General features: G+C 41.6%; 1 protein-coding gene across 13 annotated transcripts in view; it reads right to left on the bottom strand.

The window, feature by feature from the left end:
* Positions 1-17,284, bottom strand: part of GBF1 (golgi brefeldin A resistant guanine nucleotide exchange factor 1) — a 164,136-nt gene extending 146,852 nt beyond the window's left edge. For 7 of the 13 annotated variants that reach the window (XM_075610684.1, XM_075610690.1, XM_075610680.1 and 4 more), the window contains exons 1-2: positions 17,007-17,284; positions 4,246-4,351 (exon numbers count right to left, since the gene is read on the bottom strand). In XM_075610684.1, the coding sequence (XP_075466799.1) occupies positions 4,246-4,341 (96 nt within the window). In that variant the 5' untranslated portion in view covers positions 4,342-4,351; positions 17,007-17,284. The remainder of the gene's footprint in view (positions 1-4,245; positions 4,352-17,006) is intronic. The other 6 variants (XM_075610691.1, XM_075610687.1, XM_075610692.1 and 3 more) reach the window with 1 other exon arrangement.
* Positions 17,285-20,244: the final 2,960 nt, after the last annotated feature.

The raw sequence follows: 20,244 nt of genomic DNA, 5'->3' as shown, positions 1-20,244 counted from the left end.
GAAATTATAAAAAGTTTGAGACTTTAGTATTTAACCTTTAGAGAGCCCTAGTGATGTACATGGTACGGCACAAGAGTGGGCATGCAAGGAGCCCTTGTGACGTACCAGGAGTGCAATTCATTGTGTCCCACCCCTCCCCCCGCTCCCGTGCAGCCAGTGGGGCTTTAAATCCCTCTCGGACGGCTGCAGATGAGCTAAAATAAATCGAATCCCTAAAAGGGATCTGAATTATTTATTTTTGAAAAGTTAAAAAAAAGTAAATGTTAAACAGAAGGTTCCCCTCCTTCATCCCAACAACTCAGCTTTCTCCTCTGTGGCTTGGAGGGGGAAGGGGGAAGAGGAGAAATCAGTTCTCATTGGTGTTCAGGGGGGGAGAAGAGACAATATAGTAATATCTTCGGTGCAGCCTTCTGCACTGCTGTGTGTGGGATGCAGTCTCTGTGCCACCATCATCCAAAGACACACCTGAGCCGGTCTATGGCATTTGATCGCTACCACCGGCGCTAGGCCGTAACTCCCTTCGCCGCCGGGACATTCAGCCACCAGCAGCTTCGCCGCCACGATAAGTTCCTAAACCTTACTCTAAAATGCTCTAATGTTCACCCCTAATACTAATGCTACCCCTTACCATAAAACCCTAAAGTCGACCTCCCAACCACTAAAACTTACCTTATTGTAGAGCAGCCATTGTCAGAGGTTCCAGCAGTGGATCGGCTGTGGTGGAGGGCGAAACGGTCGCAAACAAATGCTCCATTTCGCACCTAAGCAGAGTGGCAGCACAAAGAACCCTCCCACACACATAGCAGTGCAAATGGCAGCACTGAAGCTCGTATGTGTGTGTGAGTGTGAGTGTGAGTGTGAGTGTGAGTGTGAGTGTGTGTGTGTGTGTGTGTGTGTGTGTGTGTTGCAGTGCATTTTCCCCCTTTACCACAATCTGATGGGCAGGGAGTTACCATTCCCCACAATGTCATATTCCATTGTTGGTTTGGTTTTTGTTATGTAAATACTTTTATATTTATTTTGTGTGTTTTGAATGTTTGTAGGCAAACATCTGCTTCAAAAAAGGAAACCGCTTTAAATAAAAAATAAAAGAGAAAGAAAACCTTGAACATTGCACTTTTCCCTCAACCAATCATAGCAAATGTAAAAGATTATGGACAAAGCCACATTTCTTCCATCAGAGAAAATTCTGAGGCAGTGTACAATGCACCATTACTCTGGAATGGCAAAAAGTTTGGACAAAGGAATCTGTGGACAGAGCTGGACCTGATACACATGTTGTAGAAGTTTTATAACCACAAACTGCCATTATACCAGAGAAAAGTTGACAATTACATTTGATTGATAAAAAGAAAGTAGAGTGGAAAAACGACCAGCCTTAGGGGTTTTATTCACTAAACTTCGATAAGTGCTTTACAGGCGATTTTTCATGTGTAGCCATTCACAAAGCTGTAATAACATGTCAAAATTGCATGAAAACAGCTTTTTAAACAGCGTTATCCCTCTTGCTCTGATCAGCTGTACGGTAGCTCCAAAAAGGCTAAAACGTGCATTATTTTTTTTACCGGTAACTGCTACTCACAAAGCTCCGATATGCAAATTGTGGGTTAAACACAAGCTTTTTTTTCCTCACTACCTAAAAAGTTGCCGGGATAGGAGGAAGAGGAGGACTTCCTGACCGAATAGATATCTCCAGATGTATATATATCCCTTGAGAGATATGCTAATATATATACAAAGATAGGCTGCTGTCCTGAATAGCAGAAGTTGTGGGTTCTAATCCTGTTGGGTCTGACACTGGTACCCCCTTCATTACAAGGGCTTTTAAACCGATTGGTCTTAAGGATACATTTTAAGATGTGTTACTCATGCTGATATTTATACAAAGTATATTTAAATGTCTCCCATGGTACCTCAGGAATAACCAGAGTTTGGTCAGAGAAAACCAAAAGAAAGTCACCAATTGTTGCACTCAACTTTTCAGTATCAGAGGGGAAAAAAAAAAGATAACATCATATGAAGAGAGTGGTGAGAACAATCACCTGGGCTAAATCGTACACAGTGTGTTGGAGGCTGGTCATCATACAAATCCTCAGTTGGAACCAAAACAATAACATTTTATTTATATAATAAACTCCCTCACTCAGTGTTAAATATATACAGTGTGTAATGTTAACATCTTGTATGGCGAGATATGGAACTACAGCTGTAGGATCAAGAAGCATAAACTAGCAATCAGTAGTAGCTTAGCAAGAGTGTCTCTCAATAAAAGGGAGTAGAGATGATCCTAATATTAATATTTATATGAACACAATAGGATGTATAGCATAAAGACGAGATGTGTAGTTACATATATTTCAGAGGCAGCGTCAATTCATCAGACTGCTCTCAATTAGACCAGAGCGCCAAACATATAAAGTACATCTCTTAATGCCACAATTGTATAGTTAAAAGCAACAAACCAATACAAGTGTTGCTTCACAATTATAAGTACAGCTCAACCCCGTTATAGCGCGATCCGCTACAACGTGGATCCGCTTATAACACTGTCCGAGTGTGGCTCCCAAATTTAGAACATCTAAAAATATATATTTTTTTATCCCTTCAAAGCTTAATTACTAACGGGGACGGACACACACACACACACACACACACACACACACACACACACACACACACACACACACACAGTATATAACAGATTTAAACATTGACAACAGTCCTGGCTATCATTTTTCTGCTGTATTTTTGTTATTAGGAAGATCACACTAAAGTATACTTGAAGGCTGACAATTGTAAGAGGGGACAATTGGTGGCTACTGTGACTCACTATAGGGAATCTTTGCACCCCAGTGCTTCCCACAGCCAGTAATAAGGAGTCACTCCGTTACCCCAGACTACAACTCACCAGCATACCATGTGACTGACACACACGGGCACGCGCACGCACCCAGAGGAAATGCGGCAATACCCAGTTTACTGCAGCAACCACCCCCTGCTCCCCTCAAGCCCCACCCCAGCAGGGCACAACTCACCTCTGCAGTCATTGCCCGCTCCAGGCCACAGGCCGATGGTGCCACTCCTCGCTATGCGCTTGCTCTGAATGCTCGATCATCCGCCCCACCGCACTGCAGTCAGGGACCGCCTACGCTTTCTGCATCAACTCCGGCATCCCGACCTACATCGATGGCTGCCTCTCCTGCTGCCTCCGACGCTAGCACCTCAAGGTCTGCCTCTGCTATGCCATCCGTCTTGGCTCTACTCAATACCAGGTCTACCTCCAACGCTACTCCCACCATGGCTCTCCCCTTTTGGACTGCCTCCCCAAGTCGCAACATTAAGCCCCCCCTCCTACTTGATTAATTAACAGTCATGTCCTTTGCCCAGGGGCTCTGGTGAACCCCATGTTCACAGCAGTGCCTGAGTGCAACAGGGTTAAATTGTGGGGCTAAAAGGGTCAATTATATTACAAATATACTGTATACAGTATGTGTTCTGGGTAGGACAGGTTCAATTCTCTATTTAGAGGGAAGACTCCACACCCACACACACACACACACACACAAACACAAACACACGACAGCTGGGAGAGTTATCCCAGCTCTCCCCCTCGCGGCGGCCATATTTTATTTTTTCTGCGATCCCGGTTATATCGCGGTCTCATTCTGTGGCCCCGAGCACTGTGTTATAACGGGGTTAAGCTGTATATATATACACACACACAGGCAGCTTACAGAAATTAGCCGGTTATACCATTTGCTAGTGTGTCAAGTATTAGCAATATTGTGTTCAATGATGGGTGATAGCAAGCATAATGTGACCCTCTGACAAATGGCAATATATCAGCTGTCAGAAACACCAATAGTGCCTTGTGGTGAACACTATGACCATATATATACACCTCATGTTCATTTTTTCAGCACAGACATTTCTCCCTAAATGTATTTTGAGGGAGGTTTAAGTGGACATATATACAGCTGGAGAGATCTATTAGGTTAGGAAGTTGTCCTCCTCCTTGTTAAGTTAGTTTCACTTCTGAAGCAACTAAAAACTAGTGCAGTATGGCATTTTTTTACCATCTTGGCGAATACCGTTTTTTACACAAATTTCATAGCGTTCTGTAGTAATATGCCAATCTGATCGATAAATTCTTTACATTATCTAACTTTAGTGAATAGGCCTCTTAGGCTGAAAGACCTTTCATCACCTGCCGACATCTATTTCAAAATGAGTTTTAGAGCTTACCAAAGTAGTGTGCATGCTCCATCTTGCATTGCGTTTTATGGCGCCAACAACAGTGCTGATTTCACCTTGAACTATGTAGATATTCTTGTCCACCATTTTAACAGCCCTGAAAACAAGGAACAGAATGTGATGAGCAAACAACCAACTGTAACGTCAAGAATATGTGAAGCCTCTGATTTCATCCACCAAAGCAGATGCTAGAATAATAAGACATTGGCAGCATGACACTGCACCTGATGCTTAATAATTCCATGCAAATATTTACCACTCTCGAAAAATAGAAACCCGTTAAAAAAGTGGCAAATAAAGAATAAACAGGAGTCAATAATCAAGGATTTAAACTCGGAATCACAGGTGGTATGCACAAGAGCTTAGCCATGTGTCCATACTTGTTTTCAGAATAGAATAAATAAGTTTGATTGACTGAATCACAGCAATACAAAACTAAGCGATAGACAAATCACTAATATGGAATTCTGATCATCCGTAGTGTTAAAAACAGAGACTGTTTACTTTTTTTTTTTTTTTTTTTTTTTAAATAAATGCATATGAAGTGGTTCCTAACCTTTTTTTGGTGAAGGAACCCTATATGAAATTCTGAGGAACACCAACCCTCTCTAATAGCGTCCGAGATCAGATACATTGTAAGGAACCCCAACCCTCTCTAATAGCGTCCGAGATCAGATACATTGTAAGGAACCCCAACCCTCTCTAATAGCCCGTTTGAGATCTTATACATTGTAAATTCTTCTATATTTGGTACAATTGTCAAAAGACCTGAAATTTGCAGGGAACCCTTTAGGGATGTCCGGGGAACCGAACAGTTCCTAGGAACCCCTGTTAAAAAACACTGCCGTGATACGTAGTGTTTGCATTATCTTAATTTGTGTTCACATTTACGACACAGTGGTTGCAGTAGCAACACAGATATTTAACAGGTAGCACTGTTAAGATTTGTTTTCTTTTGTCCTTTTATCAGAATCCTAAAGTTATTAAATCTTCAGGGGTTGTTCGCCAATTGCGGTAGCAGCCATCAACAATTGCTAGCTACCATTCACATGATAAAAATGTGACTTGTGCTTCACTACTTTCCTATGAGTACCCTGTCTGATATTTCTCGGTCTAATTTAGATACACTAGTGCAGAGCTCATCAACTGGTAGCCGAAGAGTCAAATCCAGCCAGCGAAGAGCCTTGAAGTGGTCCTTGGCCTGTCTGCTCATTGCCCTACTGCCCGCTTCGCCACAACTGTTAGCAGCAGTATCATACAGTGGGGAGGGGCGAGCTGAATCAGTTAGTGTTAGGACCTGCAATATTTGGTCATGCCTTGAAGTGGCTTGCAGGCTTAAAATGCTTTGGCCAAAGGGTTTAACTAAATTACACTTTTTTCAAGAGATATATAGATATAAAGTGAAATATTTGTCATATTGGATGTAGCTTTGGGCTTCTTTGTTGTATACATTTAGCCATGCCCAGTAGCACTCCAATTAATACTTATATACATATATATATTATGTGGTAATTTTTGGGGTTTCTTAGAGCTTGCTGGGTATCTGTGTGTTTAAAAACTAATGCAGGCCCTCGTTCTCTCCCGTCTCGACTATTGTAACCTGATACTGTCCGGCCTTCTGGCCTCTAACCTATCTCCCCTACAATCCATCCTAAAAGCTGCTGCTAGAATCTCTTTACTCTCTCCTACATATATCAGCATAGCTCCTGCTGAAATCCCTCTCCTGGCTTCCTATTAAATCCCATATTACTTACAAAATTCTCCTCCTCACTTTTAAAGATAGATATATAGATAGATATATATATAGATATATATAGATAGAGAGATATACACACACACATATATATATACATATACATACACACACCTCTGACCCTCCTTACAGGTCAGTCTTAATTTCTTGCTGTATACCTGCCCTACTCTTGCTTTCTGCTCAAGGATGTCTTCTGTCTATCTCTTTATATCTAAAGCCCTCTCCTGCCCCACACCTCTATATCAGACTAGTACCCGCTCACCTTTAAGGCATCTTAAAAAAAACACACATCTTTAATGAAGGATTGTGGCAACTCCGTTGGCTGATACTATACATCTCATATGCGTTTACCATGACCCCTTGCAGATTAACATACCCCGACACCCCCCCACCCCCACTGTCTGTAAGCTCTCCCTACTTACCCCTTAGATTGTAAGCTCTTCGGAGAAAGGACTCCTATTCCTATCATCTACTTAAATGTAAGAAGTGCTTATTCCCATTATGTCACGTGCATTACTGCTTTAAAGAGCCATGTACATGAGTGGCACTATACAAAGAGGCTCTGTACATATAAATATACATAGAAGTGTAATTCTTTACGCTGAAATTCACTTGTTCGCCAAGTTAACATAAATCTCTATGGTGTAGATGTTATAAATGCTTGCAAAATCTTAAAAGTAGAATTATTGTTAAGTCTTTGAATTTATATAATTTAATACTCATGTGGCCCTTTTACTCCTAATTTTTTGGAGATCCTGCAGTATTGTATACTGTCCAAAGACTTAACGTGTCAGCTTCGTGCTACGAGTATCATTTAACCTCAGATATCATTTCACAATGTTCCATCAAATGAGTCGTATTAGGACAGGATTGAAGCTACAAAAAGGTAATCTAAGAATTTAGATATTGATCGTGCTTATTTTTCAATAACTAGAATATTTCAAATGTCACAATAATTATGATGGTTAAGTAATTTAATAAATGCGTAGACAGAATAAATATTTAGTAACATTTCCCTAAGCAAGCACCTTTTCATTTCAGACAGAGTAGGAGGAAAGATTCACAAACACAAATAGAATACCTAATTAGATTAAAGGTTTAGACAAGTGTTCTAATAAAATGAACGAGACGTTACTTTAATGAGGAAATATCACGGAAAAACTGACATTCTGTCACCAAAACGTGCATCACTTATGTCTCTTTTCACTCATTGTTCTTATTAAGTACATTTTCCACTTGGGGTTTACATTGTATTTCTTGGGCAAAACTGCACAACTTCAGCACTCACCACTGACGTTACTTTCACTACACTTGGACTAATTAGGACATGGTGAAAGGTTCACACCCAGGAAAGAAAGAGAAACGTCTAACACAACACTTAGCAATGAAAGACATGAACCGTTTAACTCCTGTCAAATAGTTAATTTCAAAAGTGTGATATGCAAACCAAGTACTGTATTTGTTTCTTCTTCAAAGCATGTATTTAACGACGGTCTAAATACACTTAGGTTATTTAAGAAATATTATGAACAATGTGCAAAAAAGAAAAAAAAAAGTGTTAAAAGCGCTAATGCTCTAAAAACTAATTAGTGTTACAAATATACTGTAACGAGTGCCAGAAAAGTTATACATATAAGCCAGGCTGTCTGGAAAAACGGACCGTACAAATCAGACAAAATCACACACAAAAAAAAAAATAATAATAATTTTTAAAAATCCGGCACCAAAAACAAATGTGAAGTTATGGAATCTGACCATACATGAAATGTCCAGTCTGGATGATCTGGGAATCTTGGGATGTATCACAGGAACAGTCTCACAACATGAAAAATAAACAAAGGAAATATAGTGCAAAACTGTAAAGCTGTGGGTATAAACAATACTAACAGTGACTAACTGACACAGACAAACAGTACAATAGCACAACACCTAGTGATAAGCTGAAAATACTTATTTATTAAATACACTGCCTTCACCTTCGACCCTACGCATTCCGTGAAACGTCACTTCCTCATGGGTTTGTGAGGAAGTGACGTTTCACGAAATGCGTATGGTCAAAGGTGAAGGCATTCACCACAGTTGATCCTGGGACACGCGATTGCTATTGAGCCAAGCTGAGTTTTTTCAGGCACTTCCGCGTTGCGCGTGCACGCACTCACTGCCGCCGCGAGGAGAGCACGGGAGTATCGTATCTCCTATCTGGTTGACATCAGTGCGAGTGCCCTGGGGGTATTTGCCAGCAGCCGCAGCGGATTGAGCAGAACGCGGGAGGTGCTTGATTTTCTACACAGACGGCGTCAGTGTTAGTACCCTGTAGGGACAAGCGCTAAAGCCACCTGTAGCCAGCTGCTTTGGATAGAGACTATCCTCTATGCTCTGTGAAATCCTGCTTGTCGCAAGTAGGATTTCAATTTTTCCCTGTAGGAGCAATCATAGTGTCCTTATGATCAAGACATGTCTATTTTTTATTATTTTAATAAATAAGTATTTTCAGCTTATCACTAGGTGTTATGCTATGGTACTGTTTGTCAGTGTCAGTTAGTCACTGTTAGTATTGTTTATGCCCACAGTTTTACACTATGAAATTTCCTTTGTTTATTTTTCCATATGTTGTGAGACTGTTCCTGTGATACATCCCAAGATTCCCAGATCATCCAGACTGGACATTTCATGAATGGTCAGATTCCATAACTTCACATTTGTTTTTGGCGCCGGATTCTATTTGTTTTTTTTGTGATATTATGAACAATGCTATGAAATGAAAGAAAATGAAAAAATAAAATAAAAAAAACCCAACATGTCAGGATATGGACTGCCGGCTAAATATGAATATCTTAATGTGTATAGCACCATCCATGCCTACCTCTTCAAATCTGATTGATACCCAACAAGAAGAGAATACAAAGCTATCTTCCACTTAGATTGCAAGCTCTCCGGGGCAGGGATTTCCTTTCCTATTGTCTGACTTTGCTGCACTTATTGTATTATAATTCCCTATACTGTATTGTCTTTCTAAAGTGCCGAGTACTCTGTGGGCGCTATATAAATAAAGATATACACACATACTGCAAAAACCTATCCTCCTCATTGTAAATCAAAAACGAACAAAATATGTTGTCTAAACAGTCTCTGTGAGGATAGCGGACATTAGGATGTATTCACAAGTACTAAATAAAATGTAACCTGGATGGTTTACAGGGTTAAATCTGTAGAGACGTATGAACATCCATGAAGAATTCTCTCGTTGATCCAAAAAAAAAAAAAGCAGATCAGAAAAACTGCAAAATAAACTATTTCTTCCAGCTACTCAAACACAAAGAGGTGATTACACATTCTGTACATTTAATACCCTTCGTGGCATTTAATCCCAAAGTGTACCACTATAGGATGAATTGATAGACCAATTAAGACATCAGTTGCCTACAAAACAAGCCTTTTTGCAGCAGGATATTTAGACAGACCTTGCTAAAAGTATACTGTAACATGGCATTTCAGAAAAGCCATTTGTTTTATTGTAGACATCTAATTTGGCAGCTCACCCAACAATTAGCAAATGACGTGGGAAACAAAATTGATATACAAAATGAAAAAAAAAATGCAAGTAAAAATAATGTCTTCAATTGGCTGCTGTGAAGGAGAGACCCCAGTACTAGTTCCCTAGTCTATATGGTATGTATTTCAAAGTAAAAAAAAACACATCAGGTCAACATAATTTGATTGATCCAATACTGCAGTAACATGTTTTTGGTATTTGCAAGAGTAGACAAGCAGACATCAACATTAAGTTAAATACATAACATTTCACTTCAAGCCACATGATATATTATTTTGTATCTGAGGAAAGGTTGTGGACTTCATAACTCTAATGAATTTGGAAATGTAATACATGATCTCACTTACAATAACCATTGTTACCCATGACAAACCATTTCCTTATATAAATTGTTATACTGTACCTTTACTAGACAGAGATAAAACACATACTGTACTTCCAATGTGAGAAAGTTCAAATAATTCAACTTGTAAGAAAAGCCAACCAGAATTGTATGTTGTAACTTAAATTACCTCAATTTTCACACCAAACTGTGAGGTACATTTTAAAGTCTTAAGTAATTTTTTTCCCCAGGAATCTCATTGGCTGAACCACCTCACGCGACGCTGACGTCACGCCACTGTAGTCGAAATCACAAATTGACTTGTCTGGGCAAAATATAGACGCGTCGACACGCTACAACACCGCGGGCACTTAAGGAACTACAATAGGAAAATCAGGTCTGAGTCCCGAAAGTGCGCACGAACAGCAACGCCCCCACCATGAGCACGGCCTAAGACAGCAGGGATATCCTGAAAATCTGACCTGTTGGTGACCTTTGAGGACTGGAGTTGGCCACTCCTGGTCTATATCATGAAGGCAACAATAATATACAACTAAACTGAAAGGAGAAAAGCATGTAAAATAACTACTACATGAATTATCCAACACTAAAATGATTCACAGTGCTTTTATCAGATTACATTAGTAGACAGAAGCAGTTTCACTGACAGTGCCAGACTTCGCTTTAAAAACACACACACACACACACACACACACACACACACACACACACACACACACACACAGGAGGCTCCTGATACAGCTATGGGTGGGTTTGCAAGGATTTTTAGAATTGTCAGGATATTGTATATACTGTAGTTAGGTATTGGTGACTGACTAAACAAATCACTCAATGCAGACTTATTCGAAGTACGGAGAAATACAGTTATTTCCTATAAACTATATAACAGTAGGAATTAAACAGTTTGTAATATAAAGAGTGTGGTAGAAAATGTAAAGTAGTCACTGTAGTAAATAAAATGCAGATTATAGTGATACAATGCCTCAGTTTACACTTCTACTAGCCCTTGAAACAAATAGTATTTCAATGTGGCGTCTATATGAAATTTAGAGCTCAATCTACTGCTTTCTAACCCACTATGATAAATAAGGCACAGTGGCTCGCTATATGGAAAGGATCACTGGCCAGCGTACAGAGAAAGCACTTTAGATCTCTTTTCTCAGAACACTTCTGGGAACTGAAAGTGATTAGCCAAACTCAGTAGAAGTTTCAGCACATTCATTTTCAGGTAGGGTTGAATTAACGAGAAACGCTACTGTAAGTGTGATGATAAATACAGTAATTTCACACAGTCTGCTTTCTGACTAGTTAACTTCCAATTAACAGCCTCCTAACACAAAGCAGTTTGCACATAAATATTGAATGTGTAAAGAAGGCCAACATTGCTGGCCCAGTGGGAGTCACATACAGTATGTACAGTAGTACCTGTATACTTGGTGTGCAGCCTTTAATTTGTGTGGGGGAAAAAAAAAAAAAAAGAAGTACTGGAATTTGTCAGTGTTTATTTTGAACTCCACACCTCTGAGGAAGCCAAACTATTGGTGAAAAGGGTAAGGTTTAGAGCTGCAATTTGGAACCCACTGCGTTCTATGGAGACTCTCTGGTCGTCTTTCTTCAAACCCTGCACTGCACAGCTGCAAAAGACAAAAAACAAGCGCAAAAACGCAAATGGTGAAGTATATCAAAACATATTTAGTGTTAAAAAAGGGTAAGTATTCTGCGTACATCAAAACAATAGAACATAAGCATTTCGTGTATCAATACACGAGTTACCACACAGCTGAAATCAGGGTAGGCGATAGGAGATTCTCCAGGTACGTGGACCTCAGCACTCTCCAGATGTCATCTGACTCCGTGGCTGTAGTTCGTCACCAGCGTCCAGGTCGTCTCCAGGTCACGTGTTACAGGAACTCCGTTGCCGCCTCCGTGGTAGTAGTGAAGAAGTTCTTACTCCAATAAGACACACTATGTGTGCATCGGGACAGATTTTCTAAGTCCACTCAACAGTGTAGCAATGCTACAAGATACAGTTGCATCTTTAGGCGTCTGTGCCTGAGAGTCCGTCAGCTGACAGTGACGTTCCGCTACGCGCATACGTGTGACGTCACACAAGGGGCATACCTCCAACGGGAGACACCCGAGCGGTATAGCATAGATGCACGGCAGAAAAAAGTGTAGCTCGATAACTAACCAACACAACTGTTAAAGGATAAAAATAATAGGCATAAAAGGTACCAATAATTAATATAATTAAATATGTTTTGATATACTTCACCATTTGCGTTTTGCGCTTGTTTTTTGTCTTTTGTCTCTAGTTCTTGGGAGTGCTGAGCCACTCTGTCACTATAGCAGCATACGCAACATACCAACGGTTTTGTATGGTTTTACCAATTTCTTGTCACTTCCACAGTAGGGTTGTGCCTGAAACCATTGTTTAAATACATTATAATAAGGAGGGTTTACACTAATCAGTGGTATCACTTTTAGATATTGATCTTTTAACACAATTGGGCTGTTTTTTGGGTTGCGCACTTATTTCTTTGTTCACTGCACAGCTGCACCTTCACATCGAAGAGGCTGTGCGCAAACGTCTCTCTGACGCTTGAGGTCTGTGGAGCTATCAGAGAGAAAAAGAGTGCAGGTCCCTATAATACCACCCAAAGTCTATCTAATACAGGCATACCCCGGTTTAAGGACACTCACTTTAAGTACACTCGCGAGTAAGGACATATCACCCAATAGGCAACTCATGCATGCACCTGTCAGCACGTCCTGAAAAGCAATACCGGCTCCCTACCTGTACCAAAGCTATGCGCAAGCGGGGAGACTTTAGAGCCTGTTACAAATGCGTTATTTACATCAGTTATGCACGTATATGACGTTTGCAGTACAGTACATGCATCGATATGTGGGAAAAAGGCAGTGCTTCACTTTAAGTACATTTTCGCTTTACATACATGCTCTGGTCCCATTACGTACGTTAATGCGGGGTATGCCTGTATTTGCATTTTGTAAGTGCATTTCAGCTATTTGGTGTGTGTCATCTTAGTAAACAGATTACACTATGTTTTTTTTCCTCTCTTATGATCTTTCAAGGTTTGTACTTACCTACTGGAGTCCTGTGTAAACTGCAGGTTACTGCTATTTTTGCAAAGCAGATTCATCGCTTTTTGTATCCTTCATTTGATTTAAGATCTGTTGTAGATGATTGTGGATGAATGTTACGTCTCTATTTATTCCTATTTTCACTTTGATGGACTGCGAGACTTTTTTCTTCATATTACTCTTATTTGCCATTATTATCACTATATTAAGTGTGTACTTTTTGCGCTTATCACAATATCAGTGTTTATTTTAAAACATGTATGAAATCGGATTTAAAAAAAAAAAAAAAAAAAAAAAGAACACGGGGGATGGAAAAAAACAGGTTTTTGTTTCATATATACATTTTAGGCCTCGGACACACTTATCGCTGGCGTGCTGAGCCGCGCTGAGGCTCAGGGAAAGCGGGTGCTTTCCCTGGCCTTGCGGTTGCTTACCGCAAGCGCTCTCAGCAGGCCGTCAGGGGGCGGTCCGGGGGCGGGCGCGTCACTGGCCGGGGGCGGGCCAGTGACGTCACAGAGCTGGTTCGCCCTCATTGGGCGAACCGCTCACGTGACCGGCCTGTCTCGCCGGCAAGCGGGGGAATTTTAATTCCCCTAATTGCGGCTGTAGGGGCTCAGTGCTGAGCGGGAGCGCGCTTCCGCCAGCAAGCAAGGAACATGGCCGAGGCCTTGTTCTATACATGCTGATATTTGTATAAACCAAATTCCTTCCATCTCAGAGTTGCAGGACACGCAACAATTGTAAAAGGCGTTTGTCTTTAATTAAAAAAAATAACTACTGTACCTGGAGAAAATATTGAGCAGATTGATAAATGGGTGTAGATCAGTAAAAACGAAATTCCTTTATTTTAAAAATACATAGTCATTTACGGGTGAAAACCGGTACATACTGAAAGTGCAGTACATAGAATATTGTCTCGTGTTGGGATTGCTAGATCTCACCACTGCAGAGGGGTTGCTGTTCTCTCTGCTCTAGAAATTGTATTGGTCTAGTACAAAGCAACTGGTTTTGTAGTGTGCAATATCATGTATATGGGTGTTATTACACTTACATTCCTTTTTCAGATATGCCATTTGAGGTCAGGGCTCATAACGCCATATTATCAGAATCAGTAACAGACGTTGTGCTCGGTGAGGTTAACACCAATCCACAATGCTAATTAGAGAGAGAGAGGGGCTATTTTACTAGAGTACCAAATGCTATATACATCCCTTCAAACAACACATGGAAACACGTGCACAAAAACGATCACATCTGATCATATCATTTATATATATATATTTTTATATCCGATAAGCATATATCCCAAGTGTGCTCCTCCATGTCTTGTTTGAATGGCCAATAGCAATGTCTACTAGACTTAAAACTCTACTTGGGGGTTCACAGCTCTTAGGAAAGAAAGTAATTTGTTTCTAAGTAACATCAATTCAATGCTGGAGTAAGGTTCCAGGTGAGTAAGAAGAGCCTTTATGAGACGTGTGTTGGTGTCATCTCTCCACTGGTCCAGTTCATAAGAGAACTTACCCATGCAACACTGTCAATTTTCAATAATCAGTGGCAAGTATCACTAATTAGGTTAAAAAAAAAAAAAAACCTCACAGGTCAGCATCGATCTCAAACACTACAATATTTAATTATAGTAAGAATTATTTTAAACGTGTCAACATATTCCATGGACAGCAACATAAATATAGCAAAGGATTTGTACACATCCACACATTTAATCCATTTACACTAAGTTATGATCTGAAAATGTATTTTCTTCAATGTGTTGCAGACAAGTCTGCCCAGACCAGCATTATGGCTTGCAAGTGGTCAGGCAAGTCTGTTACTTATTTATAATAATCTAAAAAACTCACTATATCAAAAGGTCACAGGTGCTAAAGAACCGCAATGTACTAATATTAATCTGTTAAAAATATGTTCTTTTTGTCTAGATCGCTCTAGCTTACTTAGAACCTTCTACTGTGATCAGTTAGAACGTAGCCCCTTGCATGTTGAAAGGGCCAACATCTTACTCTGTCCAGTAGGTGTTGAAGACCTTAATTAAAAGGAAGAATGCCAGATTTGAACGGTTGGCCAGCAAGGGTGAACGTAGGTTATCAAATATCAATTTGTCAACACCAACTGACTCTCAAACTTCAAATGAAGTCTTACGTATTAGCGTTAGTCAACTATTATTGAGTAGATCCCCAAGCGTCAACTGTCTGGGTCCTTGCACTTTCGAGTACGGTATGTAATGATGAACGAAGCCGGTGAACTGGAAAATCATCTGGAGTTCATCTCAATCATTCCTAGATCGGAGATACTCTGTGTAGTCTTGGTCCAAATTATTCACTTAAAATTTCTGCCTAGGGCCCCTAATACCAATAAAGTGGATGATCATACCTTGACCATTTATACGTTCATTTAGACACTTTTGGTACTGTCCTCCAATGATGTGTGTGAGCTGTACACTGTCATTGATTGTAACTATCCAGTCTTTCCATTTAGCCTTGACCTCAAAAGCTTCAATACGGTCATATTCATTAATGCTAGAATTAGCAAAATGAACACGTTTGGGGGAGGCCTACGATGCATTGATATTTTATTTATTTATAAAATGTTTTACCAGGAAGTAATACATTGAGAGTTACCTCTCGTTTTCAAGTATGTCCTGGGCATAGAGTTAAAATGACAAATAGTACATGGTTACAAATACAGTTACACAAGTGAACAGGGTATACATTATATACAAGACATTGCATGCACCGTTAAAGATAATATATATTATAGGCGTATGTAACAGTTACAGACCAGATTAAATGTGAGACAGCTTTAGTTATGAAAGAACTTAGACTGGTGGTGGCTGTGAGAGTCTCCGGTAGACTGTTCCAGTTTTGGGGTGCACGGTAAAAGGAGGAGGAGCAGCCGGATACTTTGTTGAGACTTGGGACCATGAACAGTCTTTTGGAGTCACATCTCAGATGATAAGTGCTGAATGTGGTAGGGGTGAGGAGCTTGTTCAGATAGACGGGTAGCTTGCCCAGAAAGTATTTGAAGGCAAGATAGGAAAGGTGAACTTTGCGCCTAGACTCAAGTGATGACCAATCTAGTTCTTTGAGCATTTCGCAGTGATGTGTGTTGTAGTTGCATTGGAGAACAAAACGGCATATTGAATTGTAGAGGGTGTCAAGTTTGCTAAGGTGGTTTGGGGTGCCGAGCCGTATACTATGTCTCCATAGTCGATAATTGGCATTAGCATCTGCTGTGCAATACGCTTTCTGACCAGCAGGCTTAGGGAGGATTTGTTCCTATAAAGTACACCTAGTTTGCCATAGGTCTTGGTTGTCAGGGTATCAATGTGCATCCCGAATGTTAAGTGGGAGTCAAACCATATGCCCAGGTATTTAAAACTAGTGACAGGAGTTAGGGTGGTGTTAGCGTTGGTTCTGATCTACAGCTCAGTCACTGGAAGCTTTAAAAATGTAGTCTTGGTCCCAAATACCATTGTTCCAGTCTTGTCAGTGTTTAAAAACAGTTTGTTTTGGGAAATTCAGTTTTCAAGTCTCAAAAAGTCAGATTGAAGTATGTGTTCAAGGTTGGAGAGGCTATGGCTGTGTGCATACATGTGTATTGAAGCTTCCTTACAAGATATGTCACTACTGTAATATTTATGTTTCCGTTTTATAGGTACTGCATTTCACCCCCATTCAATATGGAAAATATCAATGGCTGATCCTTATTTACATGGATAATATCAATGACTGAATTGTTGATATGGATATTATCCATGACAGATAATAATTGAGATGCATCAATAACTAATATTGCAGATAATTATTGATACGCATATCATAATACTGATAATAATAATAATTCGTGTGTGACTCCTGCTCATCTGGGTACCTGGACCCTGGCAGCTCTATCTGCCCCTCCTGAAGCCAGAATCTCCATGTCGCGATATCTGCGTCACTATCGCGACGCCCTCCTTCCCTTGCTATAAGGAGGATGCTTACCTGTCACAGGGATTGACCCCCCTGGATCCAAAATGGCGGCCTGGGCGGCAGCGGCGACTTCACACCCCGGGACACATTCACCTCTCCTGGCAGACCGACAAGGAAACCTGACCGCAGGTCCCCGAGGAAGTAACCGGGTCACGTACCCGTGCGGGGGAGAAGGGGTAAAACCCGCAACACGGCGCGTAGGAGCCACCGAGGCCCCTGGGACGGAACCGGCTGGAGCCTTCCCCTGTAAACTTCACTGACGTGGTAACGCAGCCTAGCGCGACACCTGGAATCCACAGCGGCGGGCCAATCACAACCTTCCAACGGCTGACAAGCAGCCGTGCCAGCCAATGAATGAAGAGAAACGCGCTAGAAGGCGGGATAAATGTGTCGCTGAGCTTGAGGAGGGCGGGTGCACAAGGCATGAAGGCGGGGTTACAATAAGCGAAAGCCAATCCGCTTCGCGTGTAGGATGATTGACGTGCATTACAGTCCACAGTGATGGCAAAATGTAGGCAGCCCATGACGTTTACATTGGAAAGGGGCTGTAGTAGTTGAGTGAGGTTTGGTGGACCTGCAAGGAATGACTGTTCACATAGCCCCAGTCCCTTGTTTATTACATTGATATTAATGTACACCCTGAATCATTCCCACTTATCTCATTCACTTCCTTACCCTATTTAGACATTAAAAAAGTTATGGTGGGTAAAAAAAAAAAATTGAGAAAACCCCTCCACTGTATAAGTTGCCAAGTATTGTATTGTATTGTATGTCTTTATTTATATAGCGCCATTAATGTACATAGCGCTTCACAGTAGTAATACACATGGTAATCAAATAAATAACAGATCATGGGAATAAGTGCTTTAGACATAAAAGTAACATTAAGGAAGAGGAGCCCCGAGGAGCTTACAGTCTAATTGGTAGGTAGGTAGAACGTAAAGTGGCTTTTCCAAGAATACGCGACACAATGTTGAAAGATGCCACACTCTTGAGGCACACACATACCTCTCTCTGCTCCGTGCTATTTCCGCCTCTCATTGGCCCCAGGCTTCTGACACCTTCTCCCGATTAGCTGCATTACCCAGCAGCAGCCAATCAAGATGGTGGAAGCTGCCAGGAACCCTAGCAATAGATGTGCTCTCTCTCTCGCTCTGCTTGGGGAAATCCTGCAGCCTCCCCAAGCCGGTCACTATGTCCGGAGAGGTAATACCGGACAACTACATGCCCAGTATTACCTCCAATTTTTTTACTTGACAGTGTCCAAATACTGGATAGTCCAGTTCAATACTGGACACCACCTGGCAACCCTAAACAGTGTACAGCAAATCAAAATACCACTTGTGAGTGCATTCACGTCTCAGACCATGCAGACCTGTCTGGCAAATGCTAATGTACCACTGGTGATATTTTTATTTACAATGTTTTAAAATGTATATATGTATATCTATATACTAGTGCTAATAAAAAAAAGGTATCACCTTTACTCTGCACTATTGCAACTGGACTAACAAGCCTATTTATACTTAATTTAAAAAAAAAAACTAATTTGTATTTTTTTCTCTGTTATACCTGATGACCGTGTTGATTGTCAGCTCTTGGGGGCAGAAATTCCTCTCGCTATTTTAGTATTTGGTGCATTAATCCTGATAGTGTTATAAAAAAAATCCCCTTTATTATTTTCTGTCTTTGTGAATTTTGTATCTGCATTTCTGTAACACGCTACACACGTGGTGGCTGTGATATAAACTAAAGATGCTAATTTGATTTCAGGGTGAATAAAAAGGTTTCTACTAAAAATATGTGCTAATAAAAGTAATAACTAGTCTGGATCCATTACAGAATGTTCATTTTTTAATTGGGACCAGGAACCCACCAGTTCACCCGCTCTAGCACCAGGCAGAAATGTGCCTGCCAGACACAAAATGGCGACAGGGCTTGGGCCGGCGGCAAATAGACGATGACGGGAGATAATGTTGCAGCTTTCTGTTGGTGTGTTTGTGTCTCAAAACCGGCAAAAGAAGACTACAAATATCTCAGGAACCAGGGTCCATTGATGAGTTTTGGGGGATCCCCCTGCCCCCACACCCCCCCACCCCCCTGGTTCAAGTAAGGTTAAAATACATATGTCAATTTGGGGGGGAACTTCTGCTTTAAGAGATTAAATAGGATTTAGACATTTTTCAGGCCTCTTCAAGGGTACTATGGAAAAGAGACCTGTGAGGTTTTGAAATCCCAATGAATTATAATGTAATCAATTCGGTATTCTCTTGTTGGGCCTATCACAACCTGAAATGAATCTAGACTTCCCCAGGATCAATACCACTTTTATAGTATATGTAGTGCTGTTTGTCCCACCCTATGGTAGATATGGCAGCTACTATGTGTGTGGTGCTTTACCTGCGCGGCTCACAGGAGGCGTGAACCTCCGCTGCTGGGAACACGGGGGGTACCTGGATCGTCTGGTGACCACGCCTCCACCTGTGAGGGATCCTGACAGCGCCGGATAACCCCTTCACAGGACCCAATGCAATAAGATCACACTGTGTATATAATAACAAGTTTACTAACATGCAATGGGCAACACAATGCACATAGAACTCGGGCCTCGCACTGCCTTACCCACACACCTTATACCACTGTCTATCCACCTAGTCCACACCCTGTTGAGAATATCCCCCAATGTACAGAGGTGCCCTGGGCACCTACCCAACCTGGTGTCCACAGGAGCCAATGCACCCGGAAGTGTGTGACAGCGCTGTCCACAATAAGGCTAAGGCCCCGGTAACGCGCGCCCGCGAGATTGGCGGCGCGTTCAGCCGATTCCCCTGTCTGCAGCTCACTGCAGGAAGAGAAACCGGGGGGGGGCGTGGCAAGGGAGTGACGGGGGCGCGGCCATGACGTCACCCGGCAGGTTCGCCCTCATTGGCTGAACCGCGCGGGGGGCGTGCCTAATCGCTCGACGCGAGTCCTGCTCTCAATTCTATTGAGAGCAGGAGCAACTCTCGCCCGAGCGCTGCGGCCCCCCCTCGCAGCGGGCCCGGCGCCATTGAGGGGAGGGCTCTCGTCCGTGCAGCGGACGCTGTAGTAGGCAGCGGGGGCAAGGCCTTAGTGTTACAGTTGGTGCACTTGTAGATGGATGTGATACCTGCCTGGTGCTCCAACAACCGGTAGCGCTGACAGAAGGGTAAAGGATCCGCTGATCCAGCGATGGCGTCTGCCTCCACATGGGGTGGTATCCAGCTGGAGC

This window comes from Ascaphus truei, chromosome 8, assembly GCF_040206685.1.
Source record: "Ascaphus truei isolate aAscTru1 chromosome 8, aAscTru1.hap1, whole genome shotgun sequence".
In the NCBI taxonomy this organism is placed as follows: Eukaryota; Metazoa; Chordata; class Amphibia; order Anura; family Ascaphidae; genus Ascaphus; species Ascaphus truei.
Note: the sequence above shows the minus strand (reverse complement) of the source record. Positions and strands in the feature narration are given on the sequence as shown.